At 40.1% G+C, this 25933-nt stretch overlaps 2 protein-coding genes and 1 long non-coding RNA gene across 6 annotated transcripts in view; 2 read left to right on the plus strand and 1 right to left on the minus strand.

Annotated features, from left to right (window-relative positions):
- The window catches only part of LOC121378200 (solute carrier family 15 member 4-like), a 136728-nt gene extending 122154 nt beyond the window's left edge, over positions 1-14574 (plus strand). The window contains exon 10 of the mRNA XM_041506279.1: positions 14121-14574. Coding sequence (XP_041362213.1) covers positions 14121-14287 — 167 coding nt within the window. The 3' untranslated portion in view covers positions 14288-14574. The remainder of the gene's footprint in view (positions 1-14120) is intronic.
- Positions 14575-15770: 1196 nt separating this feature from the next.
- LOC121378463 lies at positions 15771-16188 on the plus strand. Its single transcript, XR_005958734.1, has 2 exons — positions 15771-15869; positions 16137-16188. It is a non-coding gene; the product is annotated as an uncharacterized LOC121378463 (long non-coding RNA).
- A 351-nt stretch (positions 16189-16539) lies between these two features.
- Positions 16540-25933, minus strand: part of LOC121378461 (EGF-like domain-containing protein 2) — a 111998-nt gene continuing 102604 nt past the window's right edge. For 3 of the 4 annotated variants that reach the window (XM_041506638.1, XM_041506637.1, XM_041506635.1), the window contains exons 10-15: positions 25734-25882; positions 24310-24449; positions 20473-20557; positions 19547-19721; positions 19003-19117; positions 16540-17701 (exon numbers count right to left, since the gene is read on the minus strand). In XM_041506638.1, the coding sequence (XP_041362572.1) occupies positions 17514-17701; positions 19003-19117; positions 19547-19721; positions 20473-20557; positions 24310-24449; positions 25734-25882 (852 nt within the window). In that variant the 3' untranslated portion in view covers positions 16540-17513. Of the gene's footprint in view, positions 17702-18188; positions 18314-19002; positions 19118-19546; positions 19722-20472; positions 20558-24309; positions 24450-25733; positions 25883-25933 lie in introns of those variants that run through there. The other variant, XM_041506636.1, reaches the window with a different exon arrangement.

The following is a 25933-nucleotide window of genomic DNA, read 5'->3' on the forward strand; positions in this document are numbered from 1 at the left end:
CAAAACTTTAATAGGCGTAGTAACATAAAATTAAGTAGTAAAATCATGTTAAAACGTTCTGGAATAAATATATGCTAGTAATGACAAGCACTCATGAACCACTCCCCTGCGTGTGCATTAACCTCATCGTGGTGCAGGGGTGAACATTCTTTTATAGAATGGCCAATAAATGCACAAGTCCTCGTATGAGGCACCTTGTTGGCCGTGAGGTGCATCCCGTAATGCTGGATGATGGGATCCTGGTGGTTGAGTTGGGTGCATATCTGCGGGTATGTTTTCTGGCAACACACCACTTTGGCCTGGAGTTCAGCCAGACGGGTGGTCAGGTAGGCCCGACCTGATCAATCGGCTGGCCATGTCAAGCTCAAGAGCAAACAACCTTTGTTTCTTTCATCTAGCCAAGAGCAAGCATTGTTTAATTTACCATGTGTATTTGTTGCTCTTGGGGCGGTGGCTAGGGTCAATTGGGTGATTTATTGTTTGTATATTGCCCAAGTATATCAATCATGTATCCCTGGCATGGCTGTCTGCTGGTTATCCGCAGCACCATGTCCCCTTTGTTGGACTCGGTGGTGGGTGGGGGCATGGTTGATGAACATTTGAATTATTAATATGGATAACATCCAAAATTTAATTCCAAATTCTGATGGGACCCTGAAAATGGTCCACACCGAAGTTTCGGACTTCTTGTCTTCGGACGAGGAGTCCATGGCATCAAGAACAAATGTGAAGAAATCACTTTGGATTTGGCCAAGGTTTCTTGTCATCAGTTCTACTGATGATGGGGCCTTGAATTAATTATCCCCGTTTGCCATTCAAAAGGCAATTGTTGGCTTGGCTGGTGAGCCTAAATCAGTAAAAAAAATAAAGAATGGACTATTGGTTGAATGTTCAACCGAAAAACACTCAACTTGTCTTCTCAAGTCTACAGTTTTTTGTACCTTATCCATTAAGGTCACTCCGTTTACCTCCCCTAACTCGTCTAAGGGAGTGGTCAGATGCAGGGATCTGGAAGGAGTTAGTGAGGATGAGATATGCCAAAATCTATGTTCGCAGGGTGTTACTGCTGTGAGGAGGATGAAGGTTCGTCGGAGCAATGAATTGTTACCGACGAATACTTTTATCCTAACATTTAACATCCCTACCCTTCCCCAATCTGTCAAGGCTGGTTACCTTAGTATTCCTGTTGAACCCTTTATTCCAAACCCCTTGCGTTGCTTCAAATGCCAGAGGTTTAGCCATGGTCAGAACACGTGTCGTGGGAAACTTACATGTGGCCGATGTGGTCTTTTTGACCATGATAGCAAGACGTGTACAAACGATATATTTTGTCTTAACTGCAAGGGAAACCACTGTGCATACTCGCGAGAGTGTCCACGGTGGAAACTAGAAAAACGGGTTCAGCAGGTAAAGGTACAAAATAAGTTATCCTTCATGGATGCCAGGAGGTTCGTGGAAACAGCAAAACCAACAGTGGTTGGCAAGTCATATGCAGCTGCAGTTGCTGCCAAAGTCGCCACTAAAAGTGTTGCAGTTAACACAGAATTAACCTGGCATTGTGATGATGCCAAATAAAAAAAACTGTCTGACATTGAGAAGGTTCAAAAACAGGTGCACAAAGCATCACAAAAAAACAAAGTTACTCCCCAGCACAAAGAAATGGAAACCCAAGTGTCATTGGATGATACAATCCACCAAATAGGTCGAGCACTAGTCTCCCTAAGATAGGTAATGACACAAAGAAAACAAAAGAAGTACTTTCAGGTCGGCTGAAAAAGATCGAACTGCGTTCGGTCCCGATCAGCAATATGTACGAAACTTTGGCTGATATTGGTGATGATGATATGGAGGTTTCATCTCCAGATCATTGCCGATCACAAAGACCACCAGCAAAGCCAAAGATAAAGCCCATACTTCCTCCCGATGGAAAATAAACTCATCCAATGGAACTGCCGTGGGCTTAGGCCCAATTTTGATGAATTAAGTCTTTTAAGTCAAAAACATAATCCTCTTGCAGTGTGTCTTCAGGAAACGTTCTTGAAGGACACTGATCATATTACTATGAGAGGATTTAACCTCTATCATAAATTTCAAGAAACTGAAAATAGAGAATCTGGGGGTGTTTCCATTCTTGTTAATGAAAACACTCCTCAGAGTATAGTAGCATTAATTACAAATTTACAAGCTGTGGCTGTAAAGGTCACGGCTCATAAAACTATAACTCTGTGTTCGGTTTACTTGCCAGCTCGAAACCATTTTAGTTTTCATCCTAGGGACTTTCAATGTCTTATTGATCAGCTCCCTACTCCCTTTATTATTATTGGAGATTTTAATGGTCACCACACTTTGTGGGGATGTGAGGATGTAAATATTAGAGGTAAACAATTCGAAGACTTAATTCTCAAAAATGACTTACTTTTCTTCAATGATAAAAGTCATACATATTTTCATTCTGCAAGTGGTTCTTTCACTTCTATAGATTTAACCCTTTGTCGTCCTTCACTTTTTCTTGATTTCTCCTGGAAAGTTGGTTCAGACCTTTGTGGTAGTGACTACTTTCCCATTATTTTGGAGAATGATGGACCACCATCACTTGAAAGGGTTCAAAGGTGGAAGTTGGCGAAGGCAAATTGGGGTCAGTTTCAGCATCTGTGCAGCACTCGTCTGCAACAATTTGCCATTACTGCTGCTGCTGATCCCATGTCTTTGTTCACTTCCATCTTGAAGGACATTGCAGATGAAACTATTCCTAAGACTTCGGCAGTGCCAAAGCGTTTCAATAAACCATGGTTTAATGATACGTGCAAAAATGCATTCAAAGAGCAAAACAGGTTGCTTGAGCGGTTCAAACGTGAACCTACAGCAGACAACCTGGATGCATTTCGTATTGCTAGGGCTAAGACTCGAAGAGAGATTAGACAGAGTAAGAAATCATCTTGGAGAACTTTTGTCTCCAAGTTGAATTCACAAACATCAGTAAAATCTGTCTGGAATAGGATCCGTAAAATCAAAGGTAAAGATTCCAGTGATTACAGTTCATCATTTGTCTGTCAATGACACGGATGTCACTTCTCATCGTGACATTGCCAATGCATTGGCAGACAATTTTTCTCATAACTCATCTTCTGCTTTCAGTACAGATGCCTTTACATCTGTCCGAACTAAAACTGAAAAGCAGTCCATTAATTTTTCATCCGAAAATGCTGAAGTGTACAACAGGCATTTCTCTACGGAGGAATTGCAGGATGCTCTTCTTGGAGCCCATGATACTTCAGTAGGAGCGGATGAAATTCATTATCAGTTATTAAAACATTTACCTGAATCATCTTTGATGGTTCTTTTGAATATTTTTAATAACATCTGGATTTCTGGAGACTTTCCTTCTGATTGGAGGAAAGCTATTATTATTCCTATTCCTTAGCCTGGTAAGGATCCAACCAATCCTACTAGTTGTCGCCCTATCGCTTTGACAAGTTGCATTTGTAAAACCATGGAACGCATGATCAATCGTAGACTTGTCTGGTATCTTGAATCTCACAAATTGCTCACTAACGTGTAATGTGGGTTCAGATCTAGACGTAGCACGGTTGATCATCTTGTTAGATTTGAAACGTTTTGTAGGGAAGCTTTCATTCATAATCAGCACTTGGTTTCAGTGTTTTTTGATTTGGAGAAGGCTTACGATACCACGTGGAAGTATGGGATTTTAAACGACCTCCATGGCATGGGCCTGAGAGGTCGACTTCCTGTTTTTATTTCACAATTTTTAAAAGATAGATCGGGTGGGGTCGACATTGTCCGACATTCACCCACAGGAGATGGGTGTGCCTCAAGGTAGTATCCTGTCTGTTACTTTATTTTCTGTGAAAATTAACAGCATCTCCCAGTGTTTAACACCTGGTGTGGATTGCTCGTTATATGTCGATGATTTTCAGATTTGTTACAGATCGTCCAATATGAGTATCATTGAACGTAAGTTGCAGCTTTGTTTGAATAAACTTCATCAATGGGCAACTGACAATGGATTTAGATTCTCAAAGGCAAAAACGGTTTGTATGCATATCTGCCAGAAAAGAGGTCTCCACTTAGATCCACAGTTGTTTCTGGACAAAAATCCAATTCCAGTTGTGGAGGAGACTAAATTTCTGGGGGTTATATTTGACAGGAAACTATCTTTTGTGCCCCATCTCAAATATGTTAAAAAGAAGGGCTTGAAAGCTCTCAATATTTTAAAAGTTATTGGTAATACGGAATGGGGAGCAGACCGCAAGGTTATGCTCCGTCTGTATAGATCTCTTGTGAGGTCTAAACTTGATTATGGATGCATTGTGTATGGGTCGGCACGCAAGTCTTACTTGCAGATGCTAGATCCTATACACAATCAGGGACTTAGTCTTTGTCTTGGTGCATTTAGAACATCTCCTGTAGAGAGCTTGTACGTTGATGCACACGAACCTTGTTTGGGTGCTAGACGTGCCAAGCTTTCTCTGCAGTATGCTGCCAAGATTAAATCTTTACCAAAACATCCAGCACATGATGCGGTGTTTGACAACAAATATGTGAAGTTGTTTGATGCAAGGCTAAATGCTATTCGTACATTTGGTCTTCGCATTAATCCTTTTTTGTCGCTTTCCAACATTGATTTAAATGACACTATGGAAACTCCTTCATATTTTGTTTTACCACCTTGGTGTCTTACACCACCTAAAATTGTATTTGATCTGGCGCATCTGAAGAAAGATCGCACCGATGCTGTTATTTATAAACAGTTTTTCATGGAAATTCAAGACAAGTACCGTGATTACATTCCTGTGTATACAGATGGATCACGGGATGGAAATTCTGTGGCTTGTGCTACAGTTTTTCCATCAGACACAATACTTTCCATGCGACTGCCTGACTCAGCATCAATCTTTAGTGCTGAAGTTTGGGCAGTCATTAAAGTCTTAGAAGAAATCAAAGATTCAATAGCATCCAAATTTATTATTTTTACAGACTCACTTTCGTGTCTCCAAGCTTTACGTAATATGAAGCTGGACCATCCCTTAATTGGGATGGTGATACGAAAGTGTGTCTTTTTATCTATTGCCAATAAAGACATTGTATTTTGTTGGGTACCCAGCCATGTTGGCATCAGGGGTAATGAAAAGGCAGATTCAGCTGCCAAGTCTGCTTTGGATTTGCCTCATGCCAGGGTTGGTGTGCCTTATACTGATTTTAAACCTAACATCAACCAATTTATCTTTTCGATTTGGCAACGTGATTGGGACGGTGAGGTTGCAAACAAGCTTCATGCTATCAAGCCAGTCTTAGGAGAGTGGCAGTCCTCCTATAGACAGTGCAGGAAGGATGAAATAGTCTTGTGTCGTTCCCGCATCGGGCATACATATTTAACCCATTCATTTATCTTAAAGAAAGATCCTCCACCTCAGTGCGAGTACTGTCAGTGTCTTCTGACTGTGCGAGACAATTTGGTGGAGTGTACCCATCTGAAAGCAATTCGAAAAGATATATTTGGACTACGAACTGTGATGGAATCCTTTCGATTCCATCCAGAACTTATTTTACAATTTTTACGTGATACTGAATTTTATTCAAAAATTTAATTATATCTATCTGTGTTATTTGTACTTTTACACAGTCCTTTACACTGTGTTTTTATTTAATTGTTGAATTTTTATATTGATGATGATCATCACACTTTTCTTGCATTTTACCATAGTTTGACATCCAATAGCCGATGTATTTTTCGTGCTGGGGTGTCGTTAAACATTCATTCATTCATTCATTCATTCATTCCGAAAATGCTGAAGTGTACAACAGGCATTTCTCTATGGAGGAATTGCAGGATGCTCTTCTTAGAGCCCATGATACTTCAGTAGGACCAGATGAAATTCATTATCAGTTATTAAAACATTTACCTGAATCATCTTTGATGGTTCTTTTGAATATTTTTAATAACATCTGGATTTCTGGAGACTTTCCTTCTGATTGGAGGAAAGCTATTATTATTCCTATTCCCAAGCCTGGTAAGGATCCAACCAATCCTACTAGTTATCGCCCTATCGCTTTGACAAGTTGTCAAGTCCACCACTTCATCTAAAACGCTGAAAAGGTATCCACAAGTTCAAAATATGGAATAGCATCAGCCATCATGTTAGTAGATGTAGCCTCTAAATGTCCACCATAAAACCTTTTGAATGCTCTCAGTCTCTGAGCAACATGACCCTGATGGAACAAGTTCTGTGCCACACTGTATCCTAGAAGTTGGTATTTAGATACCGAACCGATTGTTCGGTTATGTGAATTATATTTACATAACCGGCGAGTTACAGTTTGACTATTGATATTCTGCGCTTCAAAAGTGCATACATCAGTCTAGAACAGGACACAATACATTGATTTTTGGAATACATAGATAGATAGATAGAGATAGAGTTCTGCATTTAAGATATGTAATCAACATTTCAAGTATGTGATCAGCATTTGAGGTATATCGTCAGCATTTCAGGGATTCCGTGGGGCTGAATATAGGCCCCTTCCCATAACAAAGGGGCACTGACAATTCTCAATTTTTATGCTAGGGGCAAGTCTTTCCAATTCCATTCCATTATGTCTTTTCTAATAATTTAATTCAACAAAGGTGTTCTGCATCATTCAGTGGCCTGAAAACATACCCCCAAGTATGAATTACTGGCGCTAATATTCCCAATCCCATCAGACATGGGACCATAGCTGGCCAAACATCCTGGATAAAACCCTGCATTTGAAATATGCTTCTGCATTAAGGTATATGCATTTAAAGTATGAAAGCAGCATTTCATGTCTATACGCATTTTATAAATGACTAAAATCTTCGTCAAAGGTTCAGTGGATGGATGAATCAATAGACTAATGATCCAGTGAAAGATTTGTCGGTTTTTCACACATGTTATTTAATTTCCGTCACCGGCCTCGGTGGTGTCGTGGTTAAGGCTGGTAGGTACTGGGTTTTACGACCCAATGGGTAGGTGTAAGACCACTACACACTCTTTGTACCTCACTAACCACTAACAACTAACCCACTGCCCTGGGCAGACAGCCCAGATAGTTGAGATATGTGCACAGGACAGCGTGCTTTAACCGCAATTGGATATAAGCACGAATATAAGTTGAAATGAAACAAAACTAGTTACCGTTGATTGTTTATTTGAGGATTGTTTAACATTGTCTCAGTATTTACGGCATCTCGAGGGACCTGCGATCTAAACCTACTGTATGTCTACACGTGATGGTTCAGGCATCTCAAGGGACCTGCCCTAGCGTGTGCATTAACCTCACCGTGGTGCAGGGGTGAACATTCTTTTATAGAATGGCCAATAAATGCACAACTCCTCATATGAGGCGCCTTGTTTGCCATGAGGTGCGACCCGTGAAGTGAATGATGGGATCCTGGTGGTTGAGTTATAGTTAATATCTGCAACCGAGTATATTGTCATTGACAATACACCACTTTGGCCCGGAGTTCATGTAGACGGGAGGTCAGGAAGGCCCGACCTGATCAATCGGCTAGTCACGCCAAGCTCGAGAGCAAACAATCTTTGTTTTGTTTATATAGTTAAGAACAAACACTGTTTGATTTACCATTTGTATTTGTTGCTCTAGGGGCGGTGGCTTGGGTTAGTTCGGTTAGTTGGGTGATTTATTGTGTATTTATTGCCCAAGTGTGTCAACCATGTATCCCTGGCATGATTGTCTGGTGGTTATCCGAAGCGTCATGTTCCCTTGTTGGACTCCGTGGTGGGTGGTGGCATGATTGATGAATCACATGACCCGAATTGTGGTCATTCAAAAAACACTCTAATTTCAGATGGGACCCTGAAAAGGGTCCACACCGAAGTTTCGGACTCTTCTTCATCTGATGAAGAGTCCACGACTATATCGACTTTGAAGAAATTGAAAGTGGTTTCTTCTCTAGCTTGGCCAAGGCTCCTTGTCATTGAATCTTCAGATAACGGAGCCTTGAAAAAATTGTCACCTTTTGCTGTACAAAAGGGTCGAGAGGCTTGGCCAGTGAACCGAAAAGCGTCAAAAGGCTTCGAAATGGTTCATTGCTAGTGGAATGCTCTGCAGAGAGTCATTCAAAATGCCTTTTGAAATCAAAGATGTTGTGCAATATTAAAATCAAGGTAAGTGCACATTCATCCCTGAATTCATCGAAGGGTGTCATTTTCTCATAATTCATCTCCTACTTTCAGTACAGATGCTTTTACATCTGTTAGAACTAAAGCTGAAAAGCAGTCCATTAATTTTTCATCTGAAAATGTTCAAGTGTACAACAGGAGTTTCTCTATGGAGGAATTGTAGGATGCTCTTCGTAGAGCCCATGATACTTCAGTAGGACCAGATGAAATTCATTATCAGTTATTGAAACATTTACCTGAATCATCTTTGATGGTTCTTTTGAATATTTTTAATAACATCTGGATTTGTGGAGACTTTCCTTCTGATTGGAGGAAAGCAATTATTATTCCTATTCCCAAGCCTGGTAAGGATCCAACTAATCCTACTAGTTATCGCCCTATCGCTTTGACAAGCTGCATTTGTAAAACCATGGAACACATGATCAATCGTAGACTTGTCTGGTATCTTGAATCTCACACATTGCTTACTAGCATGCAATGTGGGTTCAGATCTAGATAGATTTGAAACGTTTTGTAGGCAAGCTTTCATCCAGAATCAGCACTTGGTTTCAGTGTTTTTTGATTCGGAGAAGGCTTACGATACCACGTATGGGATTTTAAACGACCTCCATGGCATGGGCCAATTTTTAAGAGATAGATCTTTTAAAGTCCGGGTGGGGTCAGCTTTGTCTGATGTTCACCCACAAGAGATGGGTGTGCCTCAAGGTAGCATCCTGTCTGTAACTTTATTTTCTGTGAAAATTAACAGCATCTCTCAGTGTTTAACACCTGGTGTGGATTGCTCGTTATATGTCGATGATTTTCAGATTTGCTATAGATCGTCCAATATGAGTATCATTAAACGTAAGTTGCAGCTTTGTTTGAATAAACTTCATCAATGGGCAACTGACAATGGCTTTAGATTCTCAAAGGCAAAAACGGTTTGTATGCATATCTGCCAGAAAAGAGGTTTCCACTTAGATCCACAGTTGTTTTTGGACAAAAATCCAATTCCAGTTGTGGAGGAGACTAAATTTCTGGGGGTTATATTTGACAGGAAGCTATCTTTTGTGCCCCATCTTAAATATGTTAAAAAGAAGGGCTTGAAAGCTCTTAATATTTTAAAAGTTATTGGTAATACGGAATTGGGAGCAGACCGCAAGGTTATGCTCCGTCTGTATAGATCTCTTGTGAGGTCTAAACTTGATTATGGATGCATTGTGTATGGGTCGGCACGCAAGTCTTACTTGCAGATGCTAGATCCTATATACAATCAGGGACTTAGGCTTTGTCTTGGTGCATTTAGAACATCTCCTGTAGAGAGCTTGTACGTTGATGCACACGAACCTTATTTGGGTGCTAGACGTGCCAAGCTTTCTCTACAGTATGCTGCCAAGATTAAATCTTTACCAACACATCCAGCTCATGATGCGGTGTTTGACAACAAGTATATGAAGTTGTTTGATGCAAGGCTAAATGCTATTCGTACATTTGGTCTTCGCATTAAGCGTTTTTTGTCGCTTTCCAATATTGATTTAACTGACACTTTGGAAACTCCTTCATATTTTGTTTTACCACCATGGTGTATTACACCACCTAAAATTGTGTTGGATCTTTCACATCTGAAGAAAGATCGTACAGATGCTGTTGTTTATAAACCGTTTTTCATGGAAATTCAGGGCAAGTACCGTGATTACATTCCTGTGTATACAGATGGATCACGGGATGGGAATTCTGTGGCTTGTGCTACAGTTTTTTCCATCAGACACAATACTTTCCATGCGACTGCTTGACTCGGCATCGATCTTTAGTGCTGAAGTTTGGGCAGTCATTAAAGCCTTAGAAGAAATAAAGGATTCTAACGCATCGAAATTTATTATTTTTACTGGTTCAGTTTCGTGTCTCCAAGCTTTACATAATATGAAGCTGGAATATCCCTTAATTGGGATGGTGATACGAAAGTGTGTCTTTTTATCTATTGCCAATAAAGACATTGTATTTTGTTGGGTACCCAGCCATGTTGGCATCCAGGGGTAATGAAAAGGCAGATTCAGCTGCCAAGTCTGCTTTGGATTTGCCTCATGCCAGAGTTGTGTACCTTATACTGATTTTAAATATTGTATCAACCAATTTATCTTTTCGACTTGGCAACGTGATTGGGATGGTGAGGTTGCGAACAAGTTTCATGCTATCAAGCCAGTCTTGGGAGAGTGGCAGTCCTCCTATAGACAGTGCAGGAAGGATGAAATAGTCTTGTGTCGTGCCCGCATCGGTCATTTACTTAACCCATTCATTTATCTTGAAGAAAGATCCCCCACCTCAGTGTGAGCACTGCCAGTGTCTTCTGACTGTGCGACACATTTTGGTGGAGTGTAAGCAGTTGTCAGCAACTCGAAAAGATATATTTGGACAAAGAAATGTGATGGAATCATTTCGATTCCATCCATAACTTTTATTGCAGTTTTTACGTGATACTGAATTTTATTCTAAATTTTAATTATATCTATCTGTGATATTTGTATTTTTACACAGTCCTTTACACTGTGTTTTTTATTTAACTGTTGAATTTTTATATTGATGTTGATCATCACTTTAGTTTTGCATTAACCATAGTTTGACACCCAATAGCCGGCCCCTGCGTGTGCTATAACCTCAACGTGGTGCAGGGGTGTAACATTCTCTTTGAGAATGGCCAATACAGCACAAAATTGAAGTTTTGAGTAAAATTCAGTATCCGTAAAATTCTGTGATATTTGTGTTTTTGCAGTTCTTTACACTGTTTTTGTTTAAGTCTTGAATTTTTATATTGATGTTGATCATCACTTTATTTATTTGCATTACCATAGTTTGACACCCAATAGCCGATGTATTTTTCGTGCTGGGGTGTCGTTAAACATTCATTCATTCATTCATTCAGACATCTCCAGGGACTTGCGATCTAAACCTACTGTATATCTACACGTGATGTTTCAGGCATCTCGAGGGACATGCGATCTAAACCTACTGTATGTCTACACGTGATGTTTCAGGCATCTCGAGGGACCTGCGATCTAAACCTACTGTATGTCTACACGTGATGTTTCAGGCATCTCGAGGGACCTGCGATCTAAACCTACTGTATGTCTACATGTGATGTTTCAGTCATCTCGAGAGACCTGCGATCTAAACCTACTGTATGTCTACATGTGATGTTTCATGTTTGGAGTGTGTGTCATATATTAGGAACAAGAATTGTGTTTTTATTCCTAATATATGGCATTGACGATTCCGAAACACATGAGCGTAATTTATTAATCTCTTTATCTCAAACTTAACGCAACGTGTTTTTGTAAACTGTACAAATGACGATATTGAAATGACGTAAGAATATGTGACGCGGTGTCCTTTTGTTAATGGAAATGGCGTCAAACTTGACTGACATCATTTTGAATATTCTGACATAAAAATAAACTAATGTCACGGTATCACTATCAATTACGAATTACTTCAGATCCTTTGACTGATATTAATATACTGCCAGTGTGTTCTAGAATGTATTACACTAACTGTATTAATATACTGCCAGTGTGTTCTAGAATGCATCACACCAACTGTACTAATATACTGTGAGTGTTCTAGAATATATTACAGTAACTGTAGTAATATACTGCCAGTGTGTTCTAGAATGTATTATACTAACTATATTAATATACTGTTAGTGTGTTCTAGAATGTATTATACTAACTATATTAATATACTGTCAGTGTGTTCTAGAATGCATTATGCTGACTATATTAATATACTGCCAGTATGTTCTAGAATGTATAATACGAACTGTATTAATATATTGCCAGTGTGTTTTAGAATATATTATACTAGCTGTGTAGAAAATGCTAGAGTTTAATACATCTAACATTTACTGTTGCTTGAGTGATGAGTTTTGGATAAGCTTCAATTAAGCACTACTCAAAATAATTTAAGGGTCAAAAATTTATAACCAAATAAGTTTCAGAGTGTATTAGATTGATGATATAAACTACACCAAATTTGTTATTTATTGTTCCATATTTACAAAAACCCACAAATAAACGTCACTGTATACAAGAAAGTCACATGACATGCTGTCAAAGTTGAAGGTTGTCAAACATGGATTTTACACATAAGAACATTCGTTTAATAGTGTGTGAATCCACCCCTGGCGCGAATACACTCGACACATCGTTGCCTCATGCTGTTGATCAGACGTCTGAAGAACTCTTGGGGAATGGCCTGCCACTCTGCCATAAGAAGTTGACCCAGATCATGAAGGTTGGCCGGAGGGGCATAGTTATCCCGAACTCTCCTGCCTAATTCGTCCCAGGCGTTCTCTATTGGGGCCAAGTCAGGCGAATATGCTGGCCAATCCATCCTGGCGATACCTTGTTGTCTGAGAAAGTCCGTTACCACCCTGGCGCGGTGGAGTCTGGCATTGTCATCCTGCAGAACTGCCCCGCCGCCAATCTGCTGAAGGCCTGGGAGAACCAACGGCCGGATAATCTCATTCAGATAGCGGATTCCATTCAGATTGCCATCCACCACATAGAGGGGGATCCTGTGGTGGATAGAGATGCCACCCCACACCATGACGCTGCCACCACCGAACCGGTGACGTTGTCTAACGTTAACGTCAGCGAAGCGCTCCCCAGGACGTCTGTAGACACGAACCCGACCGTCGTTGAACTGAAAACTAAACCTGGACTCATCAGTGAACATCACTCGACCCCACTGAACACGTTGCCACCGCAGATGAAGCGTGCACCAGTGACGTCTGGCCGTTCTGTGACGTGGTAGGAGTGGTGGTCGAACAGCCTGGCGACGGCAGCGTAGATTATTGGCTCTCAGACGATTGCGTATGGTTTGATCAGACACTCGAGTTCCAGTCGCAGTCCGCAGATTGTCACGTAATCGGCGTGCAGTGGTTGTGCGTTGACGTAGAGCCATATTGGTAATGTAGCGGTCCTCTCTATTTGTAGTGCTTCGGGGTCTTCCCGAAAGTGGACGATTTCGAACAGAATTCGTTGCTTGGTACCGTTGCCACAGTCGGCCAACGACACTCTGACTGACACCAAGTCTCAGAGCAACATTTCTTTGCGTATTGCCATCCTGAAGCCAAGCAATAGCCCTTCCTCGATCTTCGATAGTCAGTTGAAGTCGTACCATTGTCGAATTTGGAGTGTGCACCGTACACGAACGCAAGCTCCAATTATACGGAAATTCAGCATTGGGAACATGGAATACACGTGCAAAGCGTGCAAATGAAGCGCTAAAGTAAGTTATGGGCACTTAGCAGACCTTTCACTTTCGCCCTAATTTACGTGCAAATGTAAACATGTTTTCGCCATTAGAACTAGTCGACAGTGTCATTGACAGTGGCTTTTAATTCATTTATGGGTTGCTTAGACCCACTTTCGTCAAAATGGAACAATACCATGCGTGACATTATGGTCTAGCTAATATAATTGACATTCAGAAAATAATGTCGAAAATATCGTCTGACCCTTAACTTCTTTTGAGTAGTATATATAGATACAGCTGCAGCTTCACAAAGTTAAAGGCTATTATTTGTTTCATGGACGCTTTGAAAGCTTTCTGTGTAAAGTTGCTATTGAAATGTTTTTTTGTTTGAGTACTATGAATGCACATGTCTATTCTGGTGTTTCATCGTAGTACGTCTGTTCAAATGTCATTAAACGTAGTGTGCCGTGCCCTCAATTAATTTACATCTAATTTTAAAAGTTATTAAATTCTGAAAGCATGCGAGCTGAAAAATATGACATACCTTGATTTTACTGGATGCTAGCTATTATAGGACACACACACACGCACACACACACACGCGCGCACGCACGCCCACACTGGATATTATAGTTTAGACACCAAAGTAGCCATAGTTTGGCACATGCTCTAACGTCACTAAGCAACTATTCCTATCGTTTCCAGATCCATGGCTACCAGACGAAATCAACAAAGGCAAATTAGAATACTATTTCTTTCTCTTAGGCGTCCTCATGCTGTTGAATTTTATTGTTTTTGTCTTCACAAGTATCGTGACGTCACCCAGCCTGCCCCAGATGAGACACCGACAGCCGGTGACGTCAATATTATAAAACCTGATGAGGATGTTAACACCAAACTGTAGTATTGAAGAAAACAAGATTTCATAACAATCTACTGAACTTGTGGGTCGGAGCCAAATAAACCACTTTTGAAAAGCGATAAGGATACTAAACGTGTAATACGTTTTGGACGATACAAGTTCAGTAACGAATTCACAATGCATTAAATGGTTATTGTGAGTCTTGTAGTGGTCTAATTAATTATTATAATTAAATATAATAGTTACTATTATTATTTTAATATTTGTAAAATGTTATATTCATTGTCATTTTGTAAATTTTGTAAAATTTTTTAAACCAATGTTTTATATTGTAAAATACATTTTTAAATATCCAATAAATACATTTTATATCCAATACAAGTATTGTTGTTTTTATTGTATCTTGACGTGTTTCCATGTATATATATATATATATATATATATATATATATATATATATATATATATATATATATATATATATATATATATATATATACCTTGACAAATTGGGATAATCATTTGAAAAGTAAATGTATGTTGCGATATTAACATGTCTTGTGACGCTTAAAGTATAACTGTATTTTGCTTAGTTTAATGTAGTTTTGCAAGAAGTATTGATAACATATTGTATTTTGAGAAACACGAACATGTTGCGAAAATGTATGTTTATAGTATCAAATGTTATAATATAAGTTTAGATACAACCTTTGGGCATGTATCTGGACTTTGATTTGATCAGCAGTAGTCTAACAACATCAACTATCCAGGCCTAACCAGGCATCATGAGCCACCTGGATTAAATACTTTGTTATGTGATAATACTGAAATATACTGCCATTCCTCTATGACGACGATACCTCGGTGACACAAAAAACACAAAACAAAACCCAACAACAACACAATCATGATCTCACCGGTAAATGTTTTATTCCCTCAAAGCAATATTATTATAAAGTAAAAAAAAAAAAAAAAAAAAAAAAAAAAATCAACATAATTATGCACAAAAGTGTAACATTATTATTAATAATATAATTTGATTTTAAACATTACAGAAATACACTGAAAGCAATATTGTCATGTACAAAAAGTTAAAATATTTAGAGATTGTAAACATTTCAAGAACATCCCATTTTGTGGCCCCAAAGAACTGAAAGTAAAATTACTCTGCGTTTTAATAAAGTAATCGCTGGTTATTCCAAACAAATTAATGAAATCTGGAACGTGGCTAGAAAAACGAAAAGCTTCACTGATGGGGCAAAAGAAAGGAATACAATCATGAACAGTACCAGAGAAATCTATAACGTCAGGAATAGGACCACAGAAATGAACGACGTTTAAAACGAAATCTATTACCAGAGAAATCTAAACAGGGACCACAGAAATGAGCAACGGTGAAATCTATAACGTCAGGAATAGGACCACAGAAATGAACGACGTTAGAACCACACGTTTAAAATTGGTCGGTGAAATCTATAACGTCAGAGAAACGAATCAGGAATAGGACCACAGAAATGAACGACGTTAGAAATAGTGTCGGAGAAATCTATAACGTCAGGAATAGGACCACAGAAATGAACGACACTAGAAACGTGTCGGAGAAAATACGTGTCGGAACGTTTAAAATTGTGTCGGAGAAATCTATAATGAACAGTACCAGAGAAATCTATAATATAGGACCACAGTCCACACGTTAGAAACAGTGTCGGAGAAATCTATAACGGTGTTGAAGAAATAGTTTGGGAGAAATCTATAATGAACGTACCAGAGAAATCTACAACGTCAGGAATAGGACCACAGAAACGAACGACGTTAGAAACAGACATTAACGTCAGGAATAGGACCACAGAATTGAACAGGGTGTCGGAGAAATCTATAACGTCAGGAATAGGACCACAGAAATGAACATTTGAAATTGTGTCATGGAAGGAAGTACCAGATAAATCTTCTAACGTCTTACTTATACGACGTTTGAAATAGTGTCGGAGAAATCTATAAGGAACAGTACCAGATAAATCTAGAACGTCAGGAATAGGATCACAGAAATGAACGACGTTTGAAATAGTTTCGGAGAAATCTATAATAAACAGTACCAGAGAAATCTACAACGTCAGGAATAGGACCACAGAAATGAACGACGTTAGAAACAGTGTCGGAGAAATCTATAACGTCAGGAATAGGAACACAGAAATGAACGTTTGAAATTGTGTCGGAGAAATCTATAATGAACAGTACCAGAGAAATCTATAACGTCAGGAATTTGAACGACGCAAACAGTGTCGGAGAAATCTGTAATGTAAAAGGAATAGGACCACAGAAATGTACGACATTAGAAACAGGGTCGGAGAAATCTATAATCATGGAAGGAAGCCAGCGTATTTTTAAAACTTACTTATAAAACGATCAATGCAGTGACACCTTTAATGTAATGTATAAACACATTAACTTTTGGAGGGTGTTTCCTGGCAGTGGCGGATCCACAAAATTCACCCTCCCTCTCCCCTTCTCTGACGTAAAAAAAGGAGAAGAAAATCAATATATAATAAAATTATAACTGTCACACCCCCAGCTATATCCGCCTCTGGCTGGTATGTATATAAATTCGCAACAAAGTCAATAGAAATAGGTACACTTTAAACTGACTTTACAGTTTGCATAAAATAAAAGAAACATGACCATAGCGGGGTTTTTTTTCATAAGATTTTACATAATTGAAAACAGGACAGATCAATTTTAATAATATTTACGAAAATCAAGAAAATGTTATAAATGTTCATAATGAGATTTATCACAATAAAAGAGGCATAATGATTATAATAACATGACTAAAATAAAGACAATAAAATTGTGATTACAAAATATACCACTATCAAGAAAAGCAAGACGTAAATTACGATAATGACGGTAAGTGCAATTATTCTTATTGGTGTGTTCCAAGCTAAATATCTTTAGGGTGCACGCAACAACACAGAGAAGACTGCCACTAAAACCATAAACCTATACGTATGAATTCAAACCATCTAGCCTGTATCCCTCTTAAATACTTTGATAATGTCGTGGAACCGTGTTGTTGTGAATAGCTACCAAAACAGTGTTGATAACAAGTGTTTGACAAATACTCTGGTTAAATATATAACAGATATCAAATATAAGCAATAAGCTGTATACTAGTCGATTGGTTTCTGCTGCCTTTCACTTCTTGAGAGAGTGAAATATGGGGGATAACTCTATGCACTTTACATCCTCTGCTTCTTGTTGATTTTCCTGGATGATCGGGACTTTGTGTGCATGATGATAATTCCAGCCAGCAGTGCGATTAGAACGACCACCAGTGCTGCCAGAGCCGACACGGTGCCTAGCATGACGTCACTGGTCTCACACACCTCTTTACCAGATCTCTTGTCAGTCAGTGTCTCTCTTTCTCCTGAAAGAAACAAAGTAATTTATCATGGCGTCACTGGTCTCACACACCTCTTTACCAGATCTCTTGTCAGTCAGTGTCTCTCTTTCTCCTGAAAGAAACAAAGTAATTTATCATGGCGTCACTGGTCTCGCACACCTCTGTACCAGATCTCTTGTCAGTCAGTGTCTCTCTTTCTCCTGAAAGTAACAAAGTAATTTATCATGGTGTCACTGGTCTCACACACCTCTTTACCAGATATCTTGTCAGTCATTCTGTCTCTTTCTCCTGAAAGCAACAAAGTAATTTATCATGGCGTCACTGGTCTCACACACCTCTTTACCAGATCTCTTGTCAGTCAGTATGTCTCTTTCTCCTGAAAGCAACAAAGTAATTTATCATGGCGTCACTGGTCTCACACACCTCTTTACCAGATCTCTTGTCAGTCAGTATGTATCTCTCTCCTGAAAGAAACAAAGTGATTTATCATGTCACTGGTCTCACACACCTCTTTATAGATATCGTGTCAGTCAGTGTGTCTCTTTCTCCTGAAAGAAACAAAGCGATTTATCATGGCGTCACTGGTCTCACACACCTCTTTACCAGATGTCTTGTCAGTCAGTGTGTCTCTTTCTCCTGAAAGAAACAAAGTAATTTATCATGGCGTCAGTGGTCTCACACACCTCTTTACCAGATCTCTTGTCAGTCAGTGTGTCTTTTTCTCCTGAAAGAAAGAAAGCGATTTATCATGGCGTCACTGGTCTCACAGACTTCTTTACCAAATGTCTTATCAGTTCGTATGTGTATTCTCTATGGTAGACTGGGACAAGCATAGTCTAAAGTAATTTATCAGTGGCGTCAGTGGCAATACACAACACTTCTCAAACTACCAGATAGATCAGTGTTTTTTCTGTCAGTCAGTGTGTCTTATTTCCACTCTCGTAAAATGTAAAAATGTATATTGCCATGCGTCGTAGGCCATTGGTCTAATACAGGTATTCATGGGTAAATCACAGTAAAAGCATAGTTTTTATAAGATTCGACTCCATATGATATATCTCTATGGTATGACTGGGAAATACTTGTAGTCTAGTGATCCATAACTGGTTAACAGCCATGGTTTGTGATCCTGGTAGAGCGCAATAAACAACAATTTAGTCTGTCTCAAACTACACAAATATAGATTTTTTTTCCTCTAAAAACTGTCAGGTGAGTTTGGTAGCAACGATGCATAAAAATCTGTGGTCTAGCGGCTGGAATGTCTACTTCTTCTTTGTATTTATCTATAAAATATTCTGATACTGAAATATTATTTTTAATCTAACCTGATGTGGAAGGGTAGGCCACATGGAACGTTTTTTCCAGAATTGTCGTCTGGTTTTTGATTTCTCCAGCGAGACGCTTCTTCCTCCCAGAGGACTGGCTGCCAGAACAGGGAATCTGTTTTACAGAAACGGTATAGAAAGTCACCCCCAAAATCTATGTATCTGCCATTCATTTCTTTGCCACCTAAGCTCACTAGATGCATAAACCATAATTCTTCCTTAAAGGTGCCGATAGTTATTGGCAGTGTAAAGTATTCCTCACTATGGGAATTACTTACAGACGGTGATTACAAATACCAGCTTTGGCGATCCTGTGATTTAGTGGTTTTCAAGGTACTTGTGAGAGCTCGAAATAAATTTGTGCAAAATACAAAAGATGCGTATTTTAGGATTTAAGGCCAATGTCTTACAATAAGAATGGTTAGGCATTAGGAGAAAAACACTAGATAATACATTAAAATGTTTAATGATTAAAACAATTGATACTTGTTCTTATAAAAAGCACGGAATATATAAGTGACGTATCCAAGTGACGTGTACATACGCGAGTACAAAGAGCGTCTGATACAGACGCGCAGACTCGGGTGGTGAAGGTCACTTTCAAGGTCGAAGACTTGGTGAAGACGAAAACTTTGACTTCAAACTTGACCTTGTTGGGACCGTCCACGTCCTGTGGCAGTGACACCCAGATGTCCGAACCCCGTGTTACGCTCTTACACCTACACAGATGTGATCATTTCAAAATAGATGAATCAATGAATGATGACGATCAACACGTACCAAGTTGCAATGGATTAACAATATTTAGAAACTCATATACAGAGAGCAGTGATTAAAAGAGACCATAATAGACAGAGACAGAAGGTGGAGCAACAGAGAGACACAATAAGGAGATACAGAGACACATAGTCGAAATACGTAGACATAATAGTATGGTAGGCATAATATCAAAATACCAAACGAGAAGATGGCGAAAGAGATACAGATAAAAGGAACATCGACAGAAAATCGGGGACAGATGCAGCAGATCAAGATATAGAGAAGGCGATCCGGACAACAAGACTGAGAGAGATGGAAAGTTTGCTTTGCTTTCTGTAACGACACCACTAGAGCTCATTGATTAATTAACCATTGGCTACTGGATGTCAAACATTTGGTAATTCTGACACGTAGTCATCAGAGGAAACCCGTTACATGGTTTCTAATGGAGCAAGGATCTTTTATATGCACTTCCCAGAGACAGACAGACAGACAGACAGAGAGAGAGAGAGAGAGAGAGAGAGAGAGAGAGAGAGAGAGAGAGAGAGAGAGAGAGAGAGAGAGAGAGAGAGAGAGAGAGAGAGAGAGAGAGAGAGAGAGAGAGAGAGAGGGGGGGGGCAGGACATATGGATGTACACTGGTGAAAAGAGATGATCGAGAGATAATAGCTACAAAGAAGTTGACGAGACAGGCGATCACTATGGTCCTCACCCGTTTTCTAGGAGATCGAGAAACTGGTTATCAGAGTCCATCGCGTTGTCTATTCTAACACCATACAGGAGGAGCGTGCTTAGTCCTGCAACCAAAATTGTAATTATATAATTTATGCATAGATTAGTGATAAACTCGCATACCTGGCTCTACATAGAGTAAAGGAAAGTGTTTGACCCACGTTGACACTACTGTATGGATGGACTTATGAAACACTTACATACCTGGCCCTACAGACAGAATAAAGGAGAGTGTTTGACCCACGTTGACACTACTGTATGGATGGACTAGTGAAACACTTACATACCTGACCCTACAGACAGAATAAAGGAGAGTGTTTGACCCACGTTGACACTACTGTATGTATGGACTAGTTAAACACTTACATACCTGGCCCTACAGACAGAATAAAGGAGAGTGTTTGACCCACGTTGACACTACTGTATGTATGGACTAGTGAAACACTTACATACCTGACCCTACAGACAGAATAAAGGAGAGTGTTTGACCCACGTTGACACTACTGTATGTATGGACTAGTGAAACACTTACATACCTGGCCCTACAGACAGAATAAAGGAGAGTGTTTAAGCCACATTGACACTACTGTATGTATGGACTAGTGAAACACTTACATACCTGGCCCTACAGACATACTAAAGGAGAGTGTTTGACCCACGTTGACACTACTGTATGTATGGACTAGTTAAACACTTACATACCTGGCCCTACAGACAGAATAAAGGAGAGTGTTTGACCCACGTTGACACTACTGTATGTATGGACTAGTGAAACACTTACATACCTGGCCCTACAGACAGAATAAAGGAGAGTGTTTGACCCACGTTGACACTACTGTATGTATGGACTAGTGAAACACTTACATACCTGGCCCTACAGACAGAATAAAGGAGAGTGTTTGACCCACGTTGACACTACTGTATGTATGGACTAGTGAAACACTCACATACCTGGCCCTACAGACAGAATAAAGGAGAGTGTTTGACCCACGTTGACACTACTGTATGTATGGACTAGTGAAACACTCTTACATACCTGGCCCTACAGACAGAATAAAGGAGAGTGTTTAAACCACGTTGACACTACTGTATGTTAGTGAAACACCACATACCTGGCCCTATAGACAGAATAAAGGAGAGTGCTTGACCCACGTTGACACTACTGTATGTATGGACTAGTGAAACACTCACATACCTGGCCCTACAGACAGAATAAAGGAGAGTGTTTGACCCACGTTGACACTACTGTATGTATGGACTAGTGAAACACTCACATACCTGGCCCTACAGACAGAATAAAGGAGAGTGTTTGACCCACGTTGACACTACTGTATGTATGGACTAGTGAAACACTCACATACCTGGCCCTACAGACAGAATAAAGGAGAGTGTTTGACCCACGTTGACACTACTGTATGTATGGACTAGTGAAACACTCACATACCTGGCCCTACAGACAGAATAAAGGAGAGTGTTTAAGCCACGTTGACACTACTGTATGTATGGACTAGTGAAACACTCACATACCTGGCCCTACAGACAGAATAAAGGAGAGTGTTTAAGCCACGTTGACACTACTGTATGTATGGACTAGTTAAACACTTACATACCTGGCCCTACAGACAGAATAAAGGAGAGTGTTTGACCCACGTTGACACTACTGTATGTATGGACTAGTGAAACACTTACATACCTGGCCCTACAGACAGAATAAAGGAGAGTGTTTAAGCCACGTTGACACTACTGTATGTATGGACTAGTGAAACACTTACATACCTGGCCCTACAGACAGAATAAAGGAGAGTGTTTGACCCACGTTGACACTACTGTATGTATGGACTAGTGAAACACTTACATACCTGGCCCTACAGACAGAATAAAGGAGAGTGTTTGACCCACGTTGACACTACTGTATGTATGGACTAGTGAAACACTTACATACCTGGCCCTACAGACAGAATAAAGGAGAGTGTTTGACCCACGTTGACACTACTGTATGTATGGACTAGTGAAACACTTACATACCTGGCCCTACAGACAGAATAAAGGAGAGTGTTTGACCCACGTTGACACTACTGTATGTATGGACTAGTGAAACACTTACATACCTGGCCCTACAGACAGAATAAAGGAGAGTGTTTAAGCCACGTTGACACTACTGTATGTATGGACTAGTGAAACACTTACATACCTGGCCCTACAGACAGAATAAAGGAGAGTGTTTGACCCACGTTGACACTACTGTATGTATGGACTAGTGAAACACTTACATACCTGGCCCTACAGACAGAATAAAGGAGAGTGTTTAAGCCACGTTGACACTACTGTATGTATGGACTAGTGAAACACTTACATACCTGGCCCTACAGACAGAATAAAGGAGAGTGTTTAAGCCACGTTGACACTACTGTATGTATGGACTAGTGAAACACTTACATACCTGGCCCTACAGACAGAATAAAGGAGAGTGTTTGACCCACGTTGACACTACTGTATGTATGGACTAGTGAAACACTTACATACCTGGCCCTACAGACAGAATAAAGGGGAGTTTTTGACCCACGTTGACACTACTGTATGTATGGACTAGTTAAACACTAACATACCTGGCCGTACAGACAGAATAAAGGAGAGTGTTTAAGCCACGTTGACACTACTGTATGTATGGACTAGTGAAACACTTACATACCTGGCCCTACAGACAGAATAAAGGAGAGTGTTTGACCCACGTTGACACTACTGTATGTATGGACTAGTTAAACACTTACATACCTGGCCCTACAGACAGAATAAAGGAGAGTGTTTGACCCACGTTGACACTACTGTATGTATGAACTAGTGAAAGACTTACATACTTGGCCCTACAGACAGAATAAAGGAGAGTGTTTGACCCACGTTGAGACTACTGTATGTTTGGACTAGTTAAACACTTACATACCTGGCCCTACAGACAGAATAAAGGAGAGTGTTTGACCCACGTTGACACTACTGTATGTATGGACTAGTGAAACACTTACATACCTGGCCCTACAGATAGAATAAAGGGGAGTGTTTGACCCACGTTGACACTACTGTATGGATAGATTAGTGAAACACTCACACACCTGACCCTACAGACAGAGTAAAGGAGAGTGTTTGACCCACGTTGACACTACTGTATTTAGAGATTGATGAATGACTCAGATGCCTGACCCTACAGACAGAGTAAAGGAGAGTGTTTGACCCACGTTGACACTACTGTATGGAGAGATTAGTGAAACACTTACATACCTGGCCCTACAGACAGAGTAAAGGAGAGTGTTTGACCCACGTTGACACTACTGTATGGATAGATTAGCGAAACACTCAAATACCTGACCCTACAGACAGAGTAAAGGAGAGTGTTTGACCCACGTTGACACTACTGTATTTAGTGAAACACTTACATAGCCCTACAGACAGAATAAAGGAGAGTGTTTGACCCACGTTGACACTCTGTATGATGCCTAGACCCTACAGACAGAGTAAAGGAGAGTGTTTGACCCACGTTGACACTACTGTATGGAGAGATTAGTGAAACACTTACATACCTGGCCCTACAGACAGAATAAAGGAGAGTGTTTGACCCACGTTGACACTACTGTATGGATAGATTAGCGAAAGACTCAAATACCTGACCCTACAGACAGAGTAAAGGAGAGTGTTTGACCCACGTTGACACTACTGTATGGATAGATTAGTGAATGACTCACATACCTGACCTTACAGACAGTGCAAATTGAGTGTTTGACCCACGTTGACACTACTGTATGGATAGATTAGCGAATGACTCACATACCTGACCCTACAGACAGAGTAAAGGAGAGTGTTTGACCCACGTTGACACTGTTGCCAGCTGTTAACGGGATTCCGTCCACCATGACCTCTATCGACACTGGTTGTAACTCGTTGGCTGCTTTAGAGTTTGTCAGATGTGATCTGTAGCAGAGAAATAAATAACAAATAAACAAACACACACAGACACAGACACAGACACAGACACAGACACACACACACACACACACACACACACACACACACACACACACACACACACACACACACACACACACACTCACACACATCTGTACCAGTCGTGGTGGACTGGCTGAACTGGAGAAATACCCCAATGGGCCCACCTATAGGCATCGATTATAGACCGACCGCGCATCATGTGAGCACTTTACCATTAGCCTAAGTCCCCCCAGTCTAAACGAGTGCCCCAGGAATGATACATAAAGGTCGTGGTATGTACTGTCCGGTCTATGGGGAAGCTCACATAAATATTGCTATCTGCTTTCCGTTAGGAGTAGGCAGTATCTAGGTTTCCCTCTCGCCACCAAGAGTAGACATACCGATATGTTAGACACTAGATAGTTGTAGTTTGAAACAGACGACGTTAGTTAGGTTTCCCTCTTGCCACCAAGAGTAGACATACCCATATGTTAGACAGTAGATAGTTGTAGTTTGAAACACACGTCGTTAGTTAGGTGTCCCTCTCGCCACCAAGAGTAGACATACCCATATGTTAGACACTAGATAGTTGTAGTTTGAAACACACGTCGTTAGTTAGGTTTCCCTCTCGCCACCAAGAGTAGACATACCCATATGTTAGACACTAGATAGTTGTAGTTTGAAACAGACGTCGTTAGTTAGGTTTCCCTCTCGCCACCAAGAGTAGACATACCGATATGTTAGACACTAGATAGTTGTAGTTTGAAACAGACGACGTTAGTTAGGTTTCCCTCTTGCCACCAAGAGTAGACATACCCATATGTTAGACAGTAGATATTTGTAGTTTGAAACACACGTCGTTAGTTAGTTGTCCCTCTCGCCACCAAGAGTAGACATACCCATATGTTAGACACTAGATAGTTGTAGTTTGAAACAGACGTCGTTAGTTAGGTTTCCCTCTCGCCACCAACAGTAGACATACCCATATGTTAGACACTAGATAGTTGTAGTTTGAAACAGACGTCGTTAAATACATATTCATTTCCTTTACATAATACCACATGGTGAATCACTAATGGACCGTGGGCTGAGACCATCTCTACTTGACACGGCCGTACCAGACCTGAACAAACCTAGGTTGTTGCAGTAGATATAGAATCGGTACCCACTAATATAGATACCTCTCTAACCAGTCAAAAATGAACTTCTAACCTAAAAAGCCCTTTGTCGTGTTTGATTGGAGAAGCACCTGTCCACTTGCTTACTTACTTGTCAAGAGCGTTTGTGTCGATGCCGTAGCTGAAGACGTTGTTATTCTCATCCACGGTACACTCGACTGTGAGGACCTCATCCAGCGAGGACACGTAATCTTGATTATATAGCACCAACACGTCACGCGTATACTTGGTGACGCCATTCTTTAAAGAAATTAGTCATAGTGTTACTGTTTCTGATACACACGTCTCACT

The sequence above is a fragment of the Gigantopelta aegis genome, chromosome 8, assembly GCF_016097555.1.
Source record: "Gigantopelta aegis isolate Gae_Host chromosome 8, Gae_host_genome, whole genome shotgun sequence".
Taxonomy (NCBI): Eukaryota; Metazoa; Mollusca; class Gastropoda; order Neomphalida; family Peltospiridae; genus Gigantopelta; species Gigantopelta aegis.